At 39.8% G+C, this 20,022-nt stretch overlaps 1 protein-coding gene across 1 annotated transcript in view; it reads left to right on the forward strand.

Moving 5' to 3' along the window:
• Positions 1–20,022, forward strand: part of RALA (RAS like proto-oncogene A) — a 97,903-nt gene that overhangs the window by 51,532 nt on the left and 26,349 nt on the right. Inside the window, exons 2-3 of the mRNA XM_049893500.1 lie at positions 12,618–12,769; positions 14,887–15,095. Of these exons, the coding sequence (XP_049749457.1) occupies positions 12,656–12,769; positions 14,887–15,095 (323 nt within the window). The 5' untranslated portion in view covers positions 12,618–12,655. The remainder of the gene's footprint in view (positions 1–12,617; positions 12,770–14,886; positions 15,096–20,022) is intronic.

Below are 20,022 nucleotides of genomic sequence, written 5' to 3' on the forward strand. Positions count from 1 at the left end.
TAATAGTTGTATTAACTGGTCTTCCTTGTAGGCGTATGGATATTATCCTGTCACTGACAGCCTTGTACTTCAGGACAGATCTTGACATGTTCTCTTTGATGATGAATGCATTGCCATTCCTTTTCAAATTGTTACTCCCAGCATAGTAACCTATATGATTGTCCGAGTCAGAATGACCAATACCAGTCCATTTCAGCTCACTAATGCCTAGGGTATCGATGTTTATGCATTCTGTTTCATTTTTGACGATCTCCAATTTTCTTAGATTCATATTCCATACATTCAATGTTCCAGTTATTAATGGATGTTTGCAGCTGTTTCTTCTTATTTTGAGTCATGCCACATCAACAAATGTAGGTCCCAAAAGCTTGACTCCATCCACATTATTATGGTCAGCTCTACTTTCAAAAGGCTGCTCTTCCCCAGTCGGATTAAAGGGCCTTCCAATCTGAGGGGCTTATCTTCCAGAACTATATCAAGCAATGTTCTACTGCTATTCATAAGGTTTTCATTAGCTAAATCTTTTCAGAAGTAGATCACCAGGTCCTTCCTAGTCTGTCTTAGTCTAGAAGTTCAGCTGAAACCTGTCCACCCTGAGTGACCCTGCTGATATCTGAATACCGGTGGCATAGTTTTCAGCATCACAGCAACATGCAAGCCCCCACAGTATGACAAACTGACATACATGATAGAAACGATGCCAGAGATTGCATGATGGAATTTTGCAAGACCAATGACTTCTTCATTGCAAATGCCTTTTTTCGCCAACATAAACAGCGACTATACACATGAACCTCGCCAGATGAAATACACAGGAATCAAATTGAGTACGTCTGTGGAAAGACAATGGAAAAGATCAGTGTCATCAGTGAGATCAAGGCCAGGTGTTGAGTGTGGAACAGACCATCATTTGCTTATAAGCAACTGAAGAAAATAGAACAAGTAGATGAGAGCCAAAGTATGACCTTGAGTATATCTCACCTGAATTTAGAGACCGTCTCAAGAATAGATTTGACGCATGAAACACTAATGACCAAAGACCAGATGAGTTGTGAAATGACACCAAGGACATTATACATGAAGAAAGCAAGAGGACATTGAAAAGACAGGAGGGAAAGAAAAGACCAAGATGGATGTCAGAAGAGACTCTAAAACTTGCTCTTGAACGTCTAGTAGCTACACCAAAAGGAAGAAATGATGAAGTAAAAAGAGATGAACAGAAGATTTCAAAGGGAAGCTTGAAAAGACAAAGTATTATAACGACACGTGCAGAAGACCTCGAGATAGAAAACCAAACAGGGAGAACACACTTGGCGTTTCTCAAGCTGAAAGAACTGAAGAAAAAATTCCAGCCTTGAGTTGCAATACTGAAAGATTCTACAGGAGAAATATTAATGCAGGAGGCATCAAAAGCAGATGCAAGGAATATGCTGAGTCACTATACCAAAAAGAATTGGTCAGCGTTCAACCATTTCAGGAGGTAGCATATGATCAGGATCTGATGATACTGAAGGAAGAAGTCCAAGCTGCACGGAAGGCATTGGTGAAAAACAAGCCTTCAGAAATTGAAAGAATACCAATTGAGATGTTTCAACAGACGGGTGCAGTGCTGGAAGACACCTACCTGGCCAACTAATTGGAAAAGATCCATATTTATGCCTATTCCCAAGAAAGGCGATCCCACCAAATGAGGAAGTATCAAACAAGATTAATATCACACGCAAGTAAAACTTTGGTGAAGATCGTTGAAAGGCAGCTGCAGCGGTATATCAACAGGGAACTGCCAGAAATTGAAGCTGGATTTAGAAGAGAAATTCAAGCTGGAACCAGGGATATCATTGCTGATGTCAAATGGATCCTGGTTGAAAGCAGAGAATACCAGAAAGATGTTTTCCTGTGTTTTATTGACTATGCTAAGGCATTTGACTGTGTAGATCGTAACAAATTATGGATAACATTGTTACAAAAGGGAATTCCTGAACACTTAGTTATGCTCATGAGGAACCTGTACATAGATCAAGAGGCAGTAGTTCGAGCAGAACAAGGGGATGCCACATGGTTTAAAGTCAGGAAAGGTGTGTGTCAGGGTTGTATCCTTTCACCATACCTATTCAGTCCATATACTGAGCAAATAATCTGAGGAGCTGGACTATACGAAGAAGAATGGGGCATAAGGATTGGAGGAAGACTCATTAACAACCTGCATTATGCAGATGACACAGCCTTGCTTGCTGAAAGTGAAGACCTGAAACACTTACTGATGAAGATCAAATACAACAGCCTTCAATATGGATTACACCTCAACATAAAGAAAGCAGAAATCCTCACAAGTAGACCAATAAGCAACATCGTGATAGATGGAGAAAAGATTGAAGTTGTCAAGGATTTCATCTTCCTTGGATCCCCAGTCAACACCCATGGAAGCAGCAATTAAGAAATCCAAAGATGCGTTGCATTGGGCAAATCTGCTACAAAAGACCTCCTTAAAGTGTTGAAAAGCAAAGATATTACCTTGAGGACTAAGGTGTGCCTCACCCGAGCCATGGTGTTTTCAGTTGCCTTGTGGTGGTGTAGTGGTTAAGTGCTACAGCTGCTAACCAAAAGGTTGGCAGTTCAAATCAGTTCAAATCCAAGGCGCTCCTTGGAAACTCTATGCGGCAGTTCTACTCTGTCCCATAGGGTCGCTATGAGTCGGAATCGACTCGACAGCATTGGGTTGGGTTTTCATATGCATGTGAAAGCTGGGCAGTGAATAAGGAAGATCAAAGAAGAAGAAGAATTGGCACCTTTGAATTGTGGCATTGGCAAAGAATATTGAACATTCTATGGACTGCCAAAAGAATGAACAAACTTGTCTTGGAAGAAGTACAACCAGAATTCTCCTTCGAAGCAAGTATGGCGAGACTACATTCCACATACTTTGGACCTGTTATCAGGAGGGATCAGTCTCGAGAACAACATGCTTGGTAGAGGATCAGTGTAAAAGAGGAAGTCCCTTGAGAATATGGATTGACACAGTGGCTGCAACAGTGTGCTCATGCATAACAAGGATTATGAGGATGGTGCAGGACTGGGCAGTGTTTCATTCTGTTGTACCTAGGGTTGCTATGAGTCAGAACCGACTCAGGGGCCCCTAACAACATCTTTAGGTTAAATTCCTAGAAACACAATGTCTGGATCAAAGGCATGTGCATTTGCAGTTTTACTGAAGGGTCATCCTCTGAGATTGATCCGATTTATATTTCCACCAACAATGTATGGAAGTGCCTTTTCCCTGCACAAGGTATCAACAAACTTTTTCTCTAAAGGACCAGATAGTAAATATTTTAACTTTGTGAGCTACATACATCCTTGGTATGGTTTTATTTAGAACCCTCCCAAAACATAAAAACTGTTCTTTTCACCAAGGTGGCCATAATTCGTTGACCTTTGCCAACATAATGTTGTCAATATGATAGTTGCAACGGTGGTGTGCCAATATAGTTTTATTTGTATTTCTCTTATCAATGAAGCCGAGTATATTTAAAGCCATTTGTATTTCTTTTTCTTTGACTACTGATAATTTTTGCCCATTTTTTATAGTTGTTGGTCTTATTTATAGTCACTCTTTTTATATAGGAAAATTAACTCTCATCTGTGAAATGAGTTGCAGATATTTTCCTCAGTTTTTATCTTTTTACTTTGCTTATTGAAGTTTTTGCCATGTAGGTATTTTTCTGAGTAGTAAAATATATCAAATTTAGATTTTATGAGTTGAGTTTTATATAATACTTTAGATCTTTCCCACTCTAAGATTATAAAAAACAGTCTCTCATGGGTTTTTTTCCTGGTGCTTTTGTGATTTCATCTTACCATTTGAATCTTTGATTCATTTAGAATTTATGTTGGTGTGGAGAGAATGGTTCCAGCTTTGTTTTTTTCTATTTGGCTCACCAGTTGTCCCAACAATCATTTATTAAATTACTTTTCATCCCTTCCATCATAGATTTGAATTGCCACCTTTCTTACACACTAAATTACAATATGTGTTTGGATCTATTTTGTCTGATCTATCTAGACAGGCTTTGTATTCTAATTCATCCACTAAATTAGCCGTGTTGTCATATTTCATTGAAGAAAACTAGATGCAGTTAAAGAAATGACCACATCTATCTGCATCCTGTACCTATATCCTTGTTCTTTGCTTTGCCTTGCCTTCTATTACAAAGGAAGCAGTGTCCCTGTTCTTGTGTTCTGGGTCTCGACTTTTCTGTCCACTCAAGAACTTTGTTCCTAGAGTCACCCTCTCTTCTGTATTACTAATTTCTGCCTCTTTTGGATCATTACCATACAAATATCCCTTCATGATATTTAAAAAGCAGACAAACAGAAAAATCTTGCCTCCAACAATACCTTGCATCTATGGCCCTTTAGTTCTCCACTCATCTTTAGAGTATTAATACTCCTTTTCTATGCTTCCTGTTTTTTCTTCAATCCATCCCATGCAAGCTTTGGTTCCTACCTCATTGATGCAAGGTTACCAGCCACCTCCATCTTGTCAAATCTAGTAGTTAATTTCCCTGTTCCTATCTCTCAGCAGGATATGGCACCCTTAACCAGCTTCTGTTACTGTACAATCACTAGATTTCCTCGTAGGTGGCCACTCCTCCAAACCAGACTGTTGTCTCAGGGCTCCATCCTTTGCTGCGCTGTTTTGGCCCTAAGTGAGCTCATTCACTTCTGTGACTTTAAATACCATCTGTAAACTGACATTCAAATTTTTGTCTCAAATCTAGTACTTCCAACCATGACCTCCAGACTAGAATATCCAGATTCCTATGCAACAACTCCAGTTGGATGCCTAATATGCAGTTGGATGTCTAACATGCAAGTGGAGCTTAGGATGTCTTTCCCAAACCTGTTCCTGCCTTTGTCTTTCTCCATCTTGAATAATGGTACTACCACATGTTTAGACATTTTGACCAAACTTACTTTCACCTTTTCATTAAATCAACAAGTCCTGTCAGCATTTCCTCCAAAATATATCCTACATAGCATGGTGCTTAAGAGAGTCAAGCTGCTTTAGTTTGATCCTGGCTCAGCCATTGCGTAGCCTTGTGCATGTCAATTTCTTTATCATTAAATGAAGTTAAAATAGTACATACCTCATTGTATTGTTCATATATGAAATATGATGCTCAACCATATTTGTATATATGTAAAGTACTCAGAACAGTGCCAAGTACTTAGTGCTCAGTAAATGTATGTTGTTGTTGTCCTCAGTATAGATGGTGTTAGTGGTTATAACAGCACTAGTTGTAGTGGTGGAACTAGTATCGCTGCCATCTCTGCTGCTGCCACTGTACTGCAAGCCTCTGTCCTCTCTGGAATGAACTACTGGAGTACCTCCTGGGCTTTTAACTCTTGCACTTCTGCTGTCTGTTTTCCACACACCAGCTGGGGTAATCTTTTCTAAAACATAAATGAAACTGTCACTATCCTGCTTAAAAACACTCCAGAGCATCCCATGGCAATTATAATAAAATCCATATACCTTTCTGTGACCCTCAAGGCCTTCGTATTTTGGCCTCTGCCTACCTAAACGTGCTACTGTTACTTACTGTCATTCACTAGAGTTCATCCACTCTGGCTTCTTTTGGTCCCTGTTGTTGTTAGGTGCCATCGAATCAGTTCCAACTCACAGCGACCCTGTGTACGACAGAACGAAACACCGCCCAGTCCTGTGCCATCCTCGTAATCTTTGTTATGCTTGAGCCCATTGTTGCAGCCACGGTGTCAATCTCTCTTCTCAAGGAATTTCCTCTGCTTTGCTGACCCTCTACCGAGCATGATGTCCTTCTCCAGGGACTGATCTCTCCTAACAACATAGCCAAAGTATGTAAGATGTGGTCTCACCATCCTTGCTTCTAAGGAGAATTCTGGTTGTACTCTTCCAGGACAGATTTGTACGTTCTTTTAGCAGTCCATGGTATGTTCAGTATTCTTCTCCAACACCACAATTCAAAGGCGTCAGTTCTGCTTCGGTCTGTCTTATTCATTGTCCAGCTTTCCCATGCATATGAGGCTGTTGAAAACACTGTGGCTTGGGTCAGGCACACCTAAGTCCTCAAGTCCCATCTTTGCTTTCCAACACTTTAAAGAGGTCTTTTGCAGCAGATTTGGCCAATGCAGTGTGTCTTTAGGTTTCTTGACTGATGCTTCCATGGGTGTTCATTGTGGATCCAAGTAAAATAAAATCCTTGACAACTTCAATCTTCTCCCTGTTTATCATGATGTTGCTTATTGGTCCAGTTGTGAGAATTTTTGTTTTCTTTATGTTGAGGTATAATCCATATTGAAGGCTGTGGTCTTTGATCTTCATCAGTAAGTGCTTCAAGTCCTCTTCACTTTCGGCAAGCAAGGTTGTGTCATCTACATAACACAGGTTGTTAATGAGTCTTCCTCCAATCCTGATGCCCAGTTCAGCTTCATATAGTCCAGCTTCTTGGATTATTTGCTCGGCAAACAGACTGAATAGGTGTGGTGAAAGAATACATCCCTGATGCACACCTTTCCTGACTTAAACCACGCAGCATCCCCTTGTTCTGTTCGAACGACTGCCTCTTGATCTATCTACAGGTTCCCCATGAGCACAATTAAGTGTTCTGAAATTCCCTTTCTTCGCAGTGTTATCCATGATTTGTTATGATCTGCACAGTTGAATGCCTTTGCATAGTCAGTAAAACACAGGTAAACATCTTTCCTGTATTCTCTGCTTTCAGCCAGGATCCATCTGACATCAGCAATGATATCCCTGTTTCCATGTCCTCTTCTGAATCTGGCTTGAATTTCTGGCAGTTCCCTGTTGATAAGCTGCTGTAGCCACTTTTGAATGATCTTCAGCAAAATTTTACTTATGTGTGATATTAATGATATCATTTGATAATTTCTGTATTCTGTTGGATCACCGTTCTTTGGAATGGGCACAAATATGGATCTCTTCCAGTTGGTTGCCATCTTCCAAATTTCTTGGCATAGACAAGTGAGCACCTCTAGTGCTGTATCCATTTGTTGAAACATTTCAGTTGGTACTCTTTCAATTCCTGGTGCCTTGTTTTTCGCCTGTACCTTCAGTGCAGCTTGGACTTTTTCCATCAGAACCCTTGGTTCCTGTTCATATGGTACCTCCTGAAATGGTTGAACACCAACCAATTCTTTTTGATATAGTGACTCTGTGTATTCCTTTCATCTTCTTTTGATGCTTCCTGAGTGCTTGAATTTTTTCTTCAGTTCTTTCAGCTTGAGAAATACTGAGTGTGTTTTTCCCTTTTGTTTTTTCATCTCCAGGTCTTTGCACATGTCATCATAATACTTTACTTTGTCCTCTCAAGCCGCCCTTTAAAATCTTCTATTCAGCTCTTTTACTTCATCATTTCTTCCTTTTGCTTTAGCTACTTGACGATCAAGAGCAAGTTTTAGAATCTCTTCTGACATCCGTTTTGGTCTTTCTTCCCTGTCTTTTTAATGACCTCTTGCTTTCTTCATGTATGTGTCCTTGTTGTCATTCCACAACTCGTCTGGTCTTCAGTCATTAATGTTCAGTACGTCAAATCTGTTCTTGAAATGGTCTCCAGGTCATGCTTTGGCTTTCATTGACTTGTTCTGATTTTCTTCACTTTCAACTTGAACTTACATATGAGCAGTTGGCGGTCTGTTCTGCAGTTGGCCCCTGGCCTTGTTCTGACTGATGATATTGAGCTTTTCCATCGCTTCTTCCCACATATATAGTCGATTTGATTCCTGTGTATTCCATCTGGCGAGGTCCACATGTATAGTCACCGTGGGGGCTTTGGTCCCTAGAATATGCCAAACCTCTTCCCATCTTAGGGTCTTTGTATTTATTGTTCCCTGTGTCTTAATGTTCTTTCCACAGAGCTGGCTGGTTCCTTTATATTATTCAGTCTCAGATCAGATGTCATCTCCTGAGAGGATTCATGCTTGACCATCCTAGTTAAAGTAGCCCTTTCCCCAACTTTTTATCCCTTTGCCCCCTTATGCGTTGAGTTTGCATTAATGGAACTTTTTAGTTTGTGTATATGTTTATTTATTTGTCTTAAACTCCAGGTAGACAGGAACTTTGGCTTGTTTACCATTCAGAACAACATCTAGACGAGGAGTTGGGAGCCAAGTTGTGAAATTCCAAGTTTTGAAATGGGGAAAGAGGATTTTCTCCTTGGAAGAGCTTCTTCCCCTGGATCAACAAAACCAAACCAAACACAGTGCCGTCGAGTTGATTCCGACTCATAGTGACCCTATAGGACAGAGTAGAACTGCCCCATAGAGTTTCCAGGGAGCGCCAGGCGGATTTGAACTGTTGACACTTTGGTTAGCAGCCGTAGCACTTAACCACTACACCACCAGGGTTTCTTGGAAGTATGAATGCACAGCTAATAGTTAGAGAGTGTTTGCACTTTGGAAAAATGTCTGGGAATTTCTGCCTTTTTAATTTCTATGTCGTAGATCGTATTTTAAGTTGTTCTGGGAAAAAAAAAAAAGTTTTAACCCAGTTGGTGTAACTGCTAAATGTTTTGCTTTGAAAACACACACAAGTCTGAGAGTATTAATTGATATGGTAACACCCTGAGCTCATGTGGTACTTAGTGTTTTAAAAATAAAACAGTGGTTAAGTAGCTGTGAAATGACTACAGCTGCCAGCAAGTAAGAATCATAATAATGAAAAGAAGTCATTGCTGATTTATTCAGGAATACCTTCAACAACATGCTTCATAACCTTGCTTAGACTTGGTGTCTTTTGGATTTTTAGTCCGGTATCTGAAGTATATTATTAACTTTCAGTGTTTTTGCACAGGGATAGTCACGCAGGATCTAGGGATCATATCATCAGGACCTAGGTAAAAAAAAAAAAGAGGGGGTCAATTCTTGTTTATTGAGTTGAATTGAACTTGTAGCCTATAAGTGGATTCTTTGCTATGCCGGTCATAGTTCAAGCAGCTTCTGCTCAAATATTTGTGGTAAAATAATAAGCAAAATGGGATTAAAAATTGTACACATACGTATGTATAGTTGGAAACCCTGATGGATAGTGGTTAAGTGCTACAGCTGCTAACCAAGAGATTGGCAGTTCACATCTGCCGTATGCTCCTTGGAAACTGTATGGGGCAGTTCTAGTCTGCCCTGTAGGGTCAGTACAAGTCAAAATGGACTCGACAGCAGTGGGTTTGGTTTTGGTTTTATATGTATATTTAACGTAACTGAGATCACTCTGTGTGTGTGTGTGTGTGTGTAGTGATCTTAGTTATGCTAAATATAGATTAAAACCAATCTCAAAGGACTTACGTTAACATGTTAATATTGTTAACTGGATAGGAGGTTTATGGGTTTTTGCTTTTTTCTTAAGTGTTTTCTGTATTGGGCAAATGAGCATATGGGCATGTGATTTCTGGATAGGGACTGAAGCAGTGCCCAGCCCTTGGGTGCCCTGTGCAGCCAGTATGGGAGACACAGACCCACAACCAACTGCATGTACTTGCCTGGGCTTGTAATTGACTCTCTAGTAGCAATAGCTACTTTACATTAGTAAAGTCTAAAGTATTCTCCAAGGTTACAAACTGCAAACATTTGTTTATTTGTTCATTCAACACGTATGTATTGAGTGGCTTATTTTGCCAAGCCATGTATTAGTTACCTTAAGCATAAAGTAAACCAATATATGTGGCCCCTGTACTTAAGTTGCTTCTGGTATACTAAGTAGAAGACCCATGTTAAAACAAGCACGCGGCATGACAAAAGTAAATGATGCCGTTGAAAAGCGCTCATGAGAAAAGGGGGCCTGTACCAAAGAATTTGACATGTATAAGAAGGCAGCGACTCCAACGAAGCACAAAAAAAGTCTAGGATCATATGTGGATGAGTAGGTACAGGTGTACTCCTATGTGAGAACAGAGAGAACTACTTGTATGTACGTGTAAATATAGATGTGTGTGGGCAGGCACATATATTCATTGAAGACAAAACTGCAGATACTCCTCAGACATAACTAAACACCTTCTGATATCAGTTTTCAAGGTTTGAAAGCCTAGGACCATAATCTCATGGGACAACTCAGTCAACTGGCATAATATAGTTCACAAAGTTCATGTTATGCATCCTAGTGAAGTGAGTAGCATCTGGGGTCTTAAAAGCTTGCGAGTGGACATCTAAGATAAAACTATTGGTCTCTGTCATTCAGGAGTAACAGTAAAAAAAAAAAAAAACAGTAAGGAGGTGACCAAAATCAGAGAGAAGAAACAAATCTACAAGGCTAATAGCTTACATGAGCTGTGACCCCAACTACCCTGAGACCAGAATAACTAGATGGTGCCCAGCTACCACCGCTGACTGATCTGACCCGAGGCATAATAGATGATCCCAGTTAGAATGGGAGAAAAATGCAGATGAAAATTCAAATTCTTAAAACAGTCCAGACTAACTGGACCACCTGAGGCCAGAGGACTCCCTGAGATTATTGCCCTGAGATGCTTTTTAAACTTTGAACCAAAACTATCCCAAGATCACCTTTTAGCAGAAAAGCAGAGTGACAGAAAATAAAGGATATTACCCATTAGATCAGTACTGTACTTAAAAAAACATCTGTAAGAGTCCAAAAGGTCAACAGTTAACCTTTGAGGGGCAGGGAAACTAGAATACTGGAAGTGGAACAACCAGAACACAGTTAAAGAGGATGTTGACACAATGTGGAAAATGTAACTATAATGTCATTGATCAGTTTGTGTGGAAATTGTGAAGGGGAACCTAACTTGCTGTGTAAACTTTCACGAAAAACACAAGAAAATATTCTTTAAAAAATAAGTACCCACACAAGGCAATTTCAAATTGGGGTAAGGGTTATTCAGGAAAAGCATAATATGCTATTGAGAACACAGGGCAGGGTAAGGCCTAATTTAGATTGAGAGTTTCCAGTAAGGCAGAGGCCCAAAACCTAAGAGAAATTAGCCAGATAGAATGGAGAATATGACAAATAGAGGAAACTGTGTTGGAAAGCCCAGGAGGTAGAGAAGAGCATTGGAAGAACTGAAGGTGACCAGTGTGGTTTTGATGCCACTGAGCCGGGAGAGGAGTGTGCAAGATAGAGAGGTAGGCAGGATGGGGTGTGGTTCTTTGAGATGCAACTTAGGAAAGCTGTATCTGACTAAAACAAGTCAGAGGCTGAGAAGGAGAAGTGCAATCCCCTGGGTCCCCTGATAGCAAATAGTCTCTAGGCTTGGGCCTACACACAGGCTCAGCGTTTGTTGTGACCTCTCTGCCTGTCTTTCAGGGGTCTGGTACCATGGCCAAAGGTAACTAACTGGGTGCCGTTAGTGCATGTCACCACTACAGCTTCTGTGGGACCGTGGCCTTTTCCACACTGAACACATAAATGTATTAAACAAGTACACATTCTGAGGAAACTGAGGCATGCTAGATCCAGGTCTTTAAAGATTGGCCATCACCCTAGAATACACAGAGAGGTTCAGGAAATATGACTTGGAAGTTGAGTGTGCAGTATTCTATTTATTATTCTACTACCAAGATGTTTGGATGGGGTTTTCCTTTTATAAAATGGCATTAAGTAAGCCTTTCAGTAAGTGAAGTCTTTAAGGGCATGATGTAATAAGACATTGACAGTCTTTCTTTGAACATTTTATTGTGCTTTAGGTGACGGTTTGCAGAGCAAATTAGTTTCCCAGTCAATAATTTATATGCAGATTATTCCATGGCATTGATTGTAATCCCTGCAATGTGTCAGCACTCCCCCATTACTACCCTGAGTTCCCCGTTGCCATTCATCCGGTTTTCCTAACCTTCTGCCCTCTCGTCTTTGCTTTTGGGCAGATGTTGCCCTGTTGGTCTCACACAGATGATTGTTCTAAGGAGTGCTTTCCTCATGGGTGTTACTGTTTATTTTATAGGCCTGTTATCTGGGTGAAAGGTTATCTCCAGGAGTGGTTTCAGTTCCAAGTTAGAGGGGTGTCTAAGGGTGACAGTCTTTTTTTTTTTTTTTTTTGGTCAGTATCTTCTCACTGAAACTTGAAGGAATATCTCTTTAATTGTTGCAAACACAGGTTAATATGAAAATAAAGTGATCAGTTAGCCTGTTTTCATAGTCTGTGTGATTATATTTCAATTCATCTAATACCCCTTTGGAGCCCTGGTGGCGCAGTGGTTAAGAGCTCCACTGCTAACCAAAAGGTCAGCAGTTTGAATCCACCAGCAGCTCCTTGGAAGTCCTATTCTGTCCTGTAGGGTCTCTATGGGTCAGAATTGACCCGACAGCAGCGGGTTTAATATCCCATTACTGTCAGCATGTAGTTGAGCAGGCAAATTTTCACTTGTAGACACAGCTCGTTACAGAAAACCAACTATTTTAAGAGAATGCCCTTGGGTCAAATGCTCACTTCATTGCTGGTGTTCTCTGATGAATGGCTCTTCACTGAGTGTTTGTCATTTGCCATCTGTTTAAAATCACTGCAGAATGAAAACTAGTTTCTTGAACCCCAAGGACATCATATCTGTTTTTCCTATGATGGAATTATGGAGAAGAATGCACTGAGGACTGCTTATTCTTTCATTCTTCATAGATTCTTCTTCATCCTTGGTGAAAACTCTGCAACAGAAGATGGCTGCAAATAAGCCAAAGGGTCAGAATTCTTTGGCCTTACACAAAGTCATCATGGTGGGCAGTGGTGGTGTGGGGAAGTCTGCCCTGACTCTACAGTTCATGTATGATGAGGTAAGTGCTGGTTTTATAATGGATATCTGTGTTTGAGTTGTCAGAGACCATTTCTCTAGCTTAGATTTGGTGTTATTTTGGGTAGATTCCTTGAATCTTTGAAAGCTACTTATCTTTTTTTATCCATTTTTAAATTCCGAGCCAACATCTATACTTAACTTGATTTTACAAGTCAAAGACTCAAGGTCCTTAAAAGCCTCAAGCTTTAAAAAAAAAAAAAAGGTATGTATATGTGTGTTTGTGTGTGTTTTCAGTACGTGTGTGTATATATATATGTGTATGTTTGTTTATTATTTATACATATACTGAAAACAGTACCTAATTTTGATTTAGAAGACTGAAAACGGTACTATATTTTGAGCAGTCTAACTCTGGCTTATTTTTAGTGTTTTAATGGAGCGTCCCACCTTAAATTAATAGAACTGATGGATATAATACCTGAGACATGAGGTTAATGTATATAAAGTGTCCTTTAATAACCTCAGTGAAGAGGTTGGTTGTTCATTATGTATTTGGCCTGGCACTACATTCACCACTGTAACAGATAAAATGTGTCCCTAAAACTTACGAGTAAACTACAGGTTACAGATTTCTGTGCATGTAATTTGGGACAACTTTATTGTCCCAGAGTTAAGGTGTCTGTCCATAAACAGCAATGTATTCTTCTCCTGGAGAATGACTATCAAGTCTTAATGACTTAAGAGTGGTAATCCAGTTTAAGCATGTATCCTCAATTCTTCTTCCTCCCAATGGGAACAAAGTTTAATCATTATATTCTTTCTTTCTTGATGCTTTTTAACAATCCTGCATGTAGGTGGTGATATCCCCATTTTACAGCTGAGAAAACAGAACCTCAGAGGGGATTACCCAATTTGCCCAAGAAGAGGGATCTCTGATGAGAAACCAGGTGCAAATCTGGTCTCTTGACAAAAAATCTTAGATTTTTGTCACTCCATGTCTCTTTCTGTTGTCTCCTCGACAGCAGTTCTTTCATACACACAGAACCCTTGTTGGTGATTGTAATAAAAAGTTCGGAGAGGGGAGGATTAAAACAGTACTTTAAATGAGATTACTAATTAGTTCATTTCTGTTTTCCATACTATTATTCTTCTCTCAAGCTAACCCTTAAACTAGTCCCCTTCTTTCTGACAATAAGGCGGCCAAAAATAGGAATATTCAGATGCCTAACATTTGCTGAATGGCTAACAATATTAGTATGTAAATATAGTACAGTGATGTTTAGCTTTTACAGTTACAAATACACTATGCCCAGTTTTTAGTAAGTATTTATTGAGTGCCTACCTTGTACCAGGCTGTGGAGATAAAGCAGTGAGCATAGTCAAGGTCCCTGCTCTAGGGGCTTAAATACTAGTAGGGGGGTGGAGACCTTAAATAAATAAGAAAATATCAGATAATGAAAATATTTAAGGTGACTAATGTAAAAAGTCTGCAAAGGTGTGTGTGTGTGTGGACACATGCTAATAATGAGATACTTATCAAAAAGGTACATCAAGGTGACAAAAATGAGAAGTAATGCAGTAGTTGACTCTATGCTGAAGATTGATAGGGTTGGAGGTACTAGTGGTAATGTAAAGTTGTATAATTTTTTTAATTTAAAGTTATTTATTTATAATTGGAGGGGAATCTCAAAGTCCAGGATTGGCCTTGCACAGAGTAGTATAAACCACTTTAATGACTTGGTTCATTTTTGAGAAAGAGAAGATTTAATGGTACTTCCAATAGTTTTGTAAATATTGACTTCCTTTCAAGGTACTAGAATTTGTATTTAGAGTAACATAGAAAGGGATAGATTTGATAAAACATATGTGTAATAGTTTGTGCAGGTATGAGGCTTTAAGGAAGAAGAAAAGGGCACAGTTTTCAGACTGTAAACAGCCTGGAAATAATAGTTCAACCTCCTCTTTTTGCACCTGAGGAAGCTGCCAAATTGTCTAAAATGAAAATGTAGTTTTTACCACTGGCAGAAACTGGGTGAAGGGTACACAGGACCCCTCTGTGTTGTTTTGGCACTTATGTGAATTCTGTTTCTTTCAAAATAAAAAGTTTTGAAAAGGAAAAATAATCATTTAAAAATTGACTTTTCTCGTCTTTTCTAGTTTGTGGAGGACTATGAGCCTACCAAAGCAGACAGCTATCGGAAGAAGGTAGTGCTGGATGGGGAGGAAGTCCAGATCGATATCTTAGATACTGCTGGGCAGGAGGACTATGCTGCAATTAGAGACAACTACTTCCGAAGTGGGGAGGGTTTCCTCTGTGTCTTCTCTATTACAGAAATGGAATCCTTTGCAGCAACAGCAGACTTCAGGTATGTCAGGGAGTAATGCTGTTGCTCTCTCATGCTGCATGACAACTTCCTTCCCCCAAAACAAGTGGACAGCTAGAGACTCTTCCTTGTTAGGCTTTGACTCAGTGTCTAATTGTGTTTATTTTCTCTTTGATATTAGTATATGACTCTACACACTATGTACTTATACTCAGGTGTTTAGTACGCCTTGCATGATCTTACAGCTATCCCCATGTCAGTTGTATTAGAACTTGAGTTTGTGATAGCCTCAAGTACCCAAAGTCTCTTTATACATTGCTGAAGTATTTTTCTTTGGAGTAAAATACTACTGCTGCCATAATAGCTAATGCTTAGATCACATCATGGAGCTCTGACCCAGGTTTTAAATCTTCCTGTATTAGTCACTGGTTTCTCAGCACCTGGGTGATGCTCAGCAGCACACTGTCATCCTCCTAACAATACAGATGCCCTAACAGCACGGGCTGAATGTTTTTAATAGAAATAATATTATCGTAGGTTGGCACACTTGGTTGTGTTGCTTAATTAAAATCTGGCGTCCATTTTTTTGGACGTTTTTGGTAAGGGGGTGAGGAGTTCCTCTCTCTATAAGTGAAATTTGACATTAAGGTCTTGAGTAGTCTCACAAATAAATACTATGTGCATACACAAAGATATTCTTTAATTATATATTTTCATTTCGTTGTTAAGCATCTGCTTTGGGTTGTGGGGGACACAAAAGAAGCATGTGATTTAGCCTCTATTTTCAAGATGCACACAGCCTGCTTGATTGTATAAGGCATGAAACCAAGAGCAAGTTAGTGACAAAGTAGGAGACATGGGCAGTGATAAATATGGGGCATCCAGAAGGGAAGAGGAGCTGGGATGGCTTCATGAAATGGATGAGCCTGATTTCCACAGATGAGGAAAGAAGGCTTTTCAGGTGGTTGAGCAAGAAATGGAACCTGGGCTTGTAGAAAGCATTTTTTTATGTACACTCAAAGGTCTCAAGAACTTAAAGGGTTCTTAAAAGAACACTCCACAAAAACGTGTCATTACGTAGCTTATAAAATTTATTTGTAAGTTTGTTGGTTTCTATAGGGAAGGAATCTCATAGATGATAAAGTGCAGGGGCATTTACAGACCGTGGTAGTATGTAATCCTGGGAGGCGTGTTGAGAGTTACGTAAATGTCAATATTTATTCATTTGTTCAACAAATGGTTAAGTGTTTATTATGTATCAGGTCCTGTTCTAGGTAATAGAATAAGTTTTGTCATCATAGTCACGAAAGCCAAAGTGGTATCTCAAAGGAATAGTTATTTTTATGCCAGAAGAGAGAATCTTGGCTATTGCTATTACAGAAAATAAATGGATGATTCATTTTTTTTTTGAAAAAGTTACATTGCACACTTCCAATGTGTTGCCTTTGCCTAAATAAAAATGGCCCTAGTGACTCACCAGCAATAGGAAAGGCATTTTTGAGAAGGTCTGAAGGGTTACGGTAAGGCACTCCACACGTGCTGACCTGCGCAGTATGGCGTAGGTGTCGGCCCCTCTCGTGAGTCTTCCTGAGCATCCCCATCACCAAGTAAACTCCATTGCTTCCTCATCTGTGTATGGGATATACCTGCTACAATGCCAGTATCACACTTCTCATGCTCCTGTATTAAGCTTGGTGTATATGTGTTTTTCTTGACAATGTAAAAACAGTTGAGAGCAGGACCCACTTCTTTATATATCCCAGGTATCCTTAGTACCCATGTTTGGCACAATTGCTAACATATAACATTTAGTGCATACTTAGTAAACCTGTGATTTTATTTGAAAATTCCCTTACCCTTATGGTCCCCATTTTCTTTACGTTAAAAGTGAAAAAGTTAGACCAGATTGTAAAGGTACTTTCCTATCCTGAAATTCTATAATAGCCTCTAAAATTGTATTTAAAGACAGCATCACATTAAGCAAAATGTATATGACGTTTATGGTAATGGTATTACCTTTCTCTGACATCCAGGAAAGTGGCTAATAAAACCAGCTTAATAACTCTAAAGAATATTGTCTTCTCACCCCTGAGCCCAGAAGGACTAGGTTTACCACAGCCAATTTTCTGATAGCTTGACCACACTGTAATTTCAGTATTGGTCTCCCTACAACACTTGACCCAGTGTAGCTTAAACCCGCTGACATCGAGTCAATTCTGACTCATAGCAACCCTATAATGCAGAATGGAACTGCTCCATAGGGTTTCCCAGGAGTGCCTGATGGATTCAAACTGCTGACCTTTTTTTGGTTAGCAGCCGTAGCTCTTAACCACTACGCCACCAGGGTTTCCCAGTATAGCTTAGTAGGTTTTTATTAACGAATGACTGTTTGTACATATGACCAGAAATGTTAGAGTCACAAATATCTGAGTCAAGCTATCATTCATGGTGGCTAGTGAGACCAGTAACATCGGTAAACCTCTTAGTTTAGGCAGTTGATGAAGGAAACTGGTTGAGTTGATTCCGACTCAGAGCGACCCTATAGGACAGAGTAGAACTGCCCCATAGGTTACCTGGTTAACAAAGTCACAGAAAATAGTTGTTACCAGCCCTGGCAAAAGATTATAGTTGGCCAAAATCCTTTTCACAAATATATATTTAATGGCAATAATGGTGAGTGTTGATGTGCTTTCTGCAAACAATTGTGAGTGGTAGGAAACATCACAGCACTGTGTAGTGTTGTACAGCTTAGTGTGTATCACCCAGGTACCGTGCTCATTTAGCATTGTGATTTTCTAAAAGAATGTTTAGGATAAGTACAAATCAGTGAGGGGTGGAGGTGGCTTTATGTATGGTCCATATTCTGTCCTGTGAATGTAGGGTATCAATTTTTTTATATCTCCGTTAGAACTGAGAATAGTGATTTGCTTTCAGATTCAGATCCAAAAACTTAAACTACAGCTATTGAGTCTGTTAGAATTTTTGTTACACCATCTGTAATCAGGTGAAGTAATAATAATAATACCACCTATTTTAGTCATCTAGTGTGGCTATAACAGAAATACCACTATTAGATGGCTTTAACAAAGAGAAGTTCATTCTTCCACAGTCCAATAGGCTACAAGTCGAAATTCAGGGTGCTGGCTCCAGGGGAAGGCTTTCTCTCTCTGTCGGCTCTGGAGGAAGGTCCTTGTCATCAGCTTTCCTTGGTCTGAGAGCAGGAACCTCAGGTCCGAAGGACGTGCCGCGCCCCCTCGCACAGCTTTCTTAGTGGTATGAGGTCCCCCTGGGACAGCAACTCTGCTCCTTCAGCTTTAGGCACACCATTCACCTAGCCCATCTAAGTGGCATCTCCACCCTTAGAAACACCAGAGGCCATGGCTCCACCCTTTGAAATCCCAGAGGTCATGGCCATACCCTATGAGACTGAGGCAGCTTGGCTTCCTGTGTTGTCTCTTCAACTCCACCTAATACTTACATGACACTTACTGTGTGCCAGAGACTGCTGTAAGCACTAACATATGTAAACTCATTTATCAAACAAGCCTATGAGGTAGATACTACAGTATTTCACGGATTCTGGGACGTACATTTTTACATTTTAACATCTCTTGAAAGCAGGGCTACCTTTTACAATGTGGCATCTTACAGTGATAGCTGACAGCAGTGGTATTTAAATTGACCAGGTAGTGGTACGTAAAGTAATGTTTACAGTGACTGACTTCTTAGATTTGCTATTTTTTGAAAGTATCATCAGAGTTCGTAGATGAAGAAACTGAAGCAGAGGAAAGTTAAGTCGCTAGTCCCAGGCCCTGCACCTAGGGAGTGGCATTAAATGAGCAGATTAAAGTCTGCGAGTTCTGGCTCTGTGTTCTTGCTTTTAATGACTCTGCTCTGCTGGGTCTCATAAATTAATAAAGACGCTTTTATAAAACCACATGGCCACCACATTTCACATTTTAAAACGGAATATGGTAAGTTTCCTATCTAAAACAGGCTTTTTCCCTGCTGTTTATTTTGTAACGTAGTAAGCATTTTTTCGATAGGACACTGTATAAATCATATAATTAAAATATCCTATGACGTTGTTGTAATATCATTTGTTATCCTGTTAATACCAGTTCTAACCCTCCACTGGAACAACTAATTTAAAACATTTTTCCTAAAACATCAAATGGTCTTTATAGGACCCACACATTCCTATCACCTTTCTTTATATCATTTGTTATCCTGTTAATACCAGTTCTAACCCTCCACTGGAACAACTAATTTAAAACATTTTTCCTAAAACATCAAATGGTCTTTATAGGACCCACACATTCCTATCACCTTTCTTTTACCTCACGTTTCCCTGTGGGTTTGAGCTGATCACTCTGTCTAATAAAGAAGTTTCCCCTCTGTCAGTCTGTAACTTTGCCATGCAGAGGAAATGTTGTCTGGCGTGCAGAGCTGCGCTGTAGTGCCCAGTGGACCTGGGTGTCCATTCCGTATCACAGGTGGGGTCTCGTGATGAAGAACTTTTGGGAACTAAACCTTCTTGAATAAGGTTTGTTCCCTAGATAATCCCGTTACGGGAGGTCCCATGGCATCCAGTGTAGAAGCTGAGTACATGCCCTGGAATTAGATTGCTCAGGTTCAAATCCTCATTCTTTAACTTCTGAACAAGTTATGTAATTTCTCTGCCTCAGCTTTCTTATCTCTTAGATGAGAGTAATAGTAATAGGTTTGCAGTGCAGATTGAATGAGATAATGTATGTAAAGCATTTAAAACAGTGCCCAGCACATCATGAGAGCTCAGTAAGGTGTTAGCAATACTGCAGGGGGTAGTGATGGTGGTGGTGTTCGGGGAACATTGCTTAAGAGGCAGAGTAAACTGTCTCTTAAAATAAGTCATGATGGAGGTTTTTACTCAGTCTTTCAGATGTCACTGTAAGATCCCCTGCACCATCTGCTATACTTCGCTAAGCTG

Source organism: Elephas maximus, chromosome 8 (genome assembly GCF_024166365.1).
Source record: "Elephas maximus indicus isolate mEleMax1 chromosome 8, mEleMax1 primary haplotype, whole genome shotgun sequence".
Taxonomy (NCBI): domain Eukaryota; kingdom Metazoa; phylum Chordata; class Mammalia; order Proboscidea; family Elephantidae; genus Elephas; species Elephas maximus.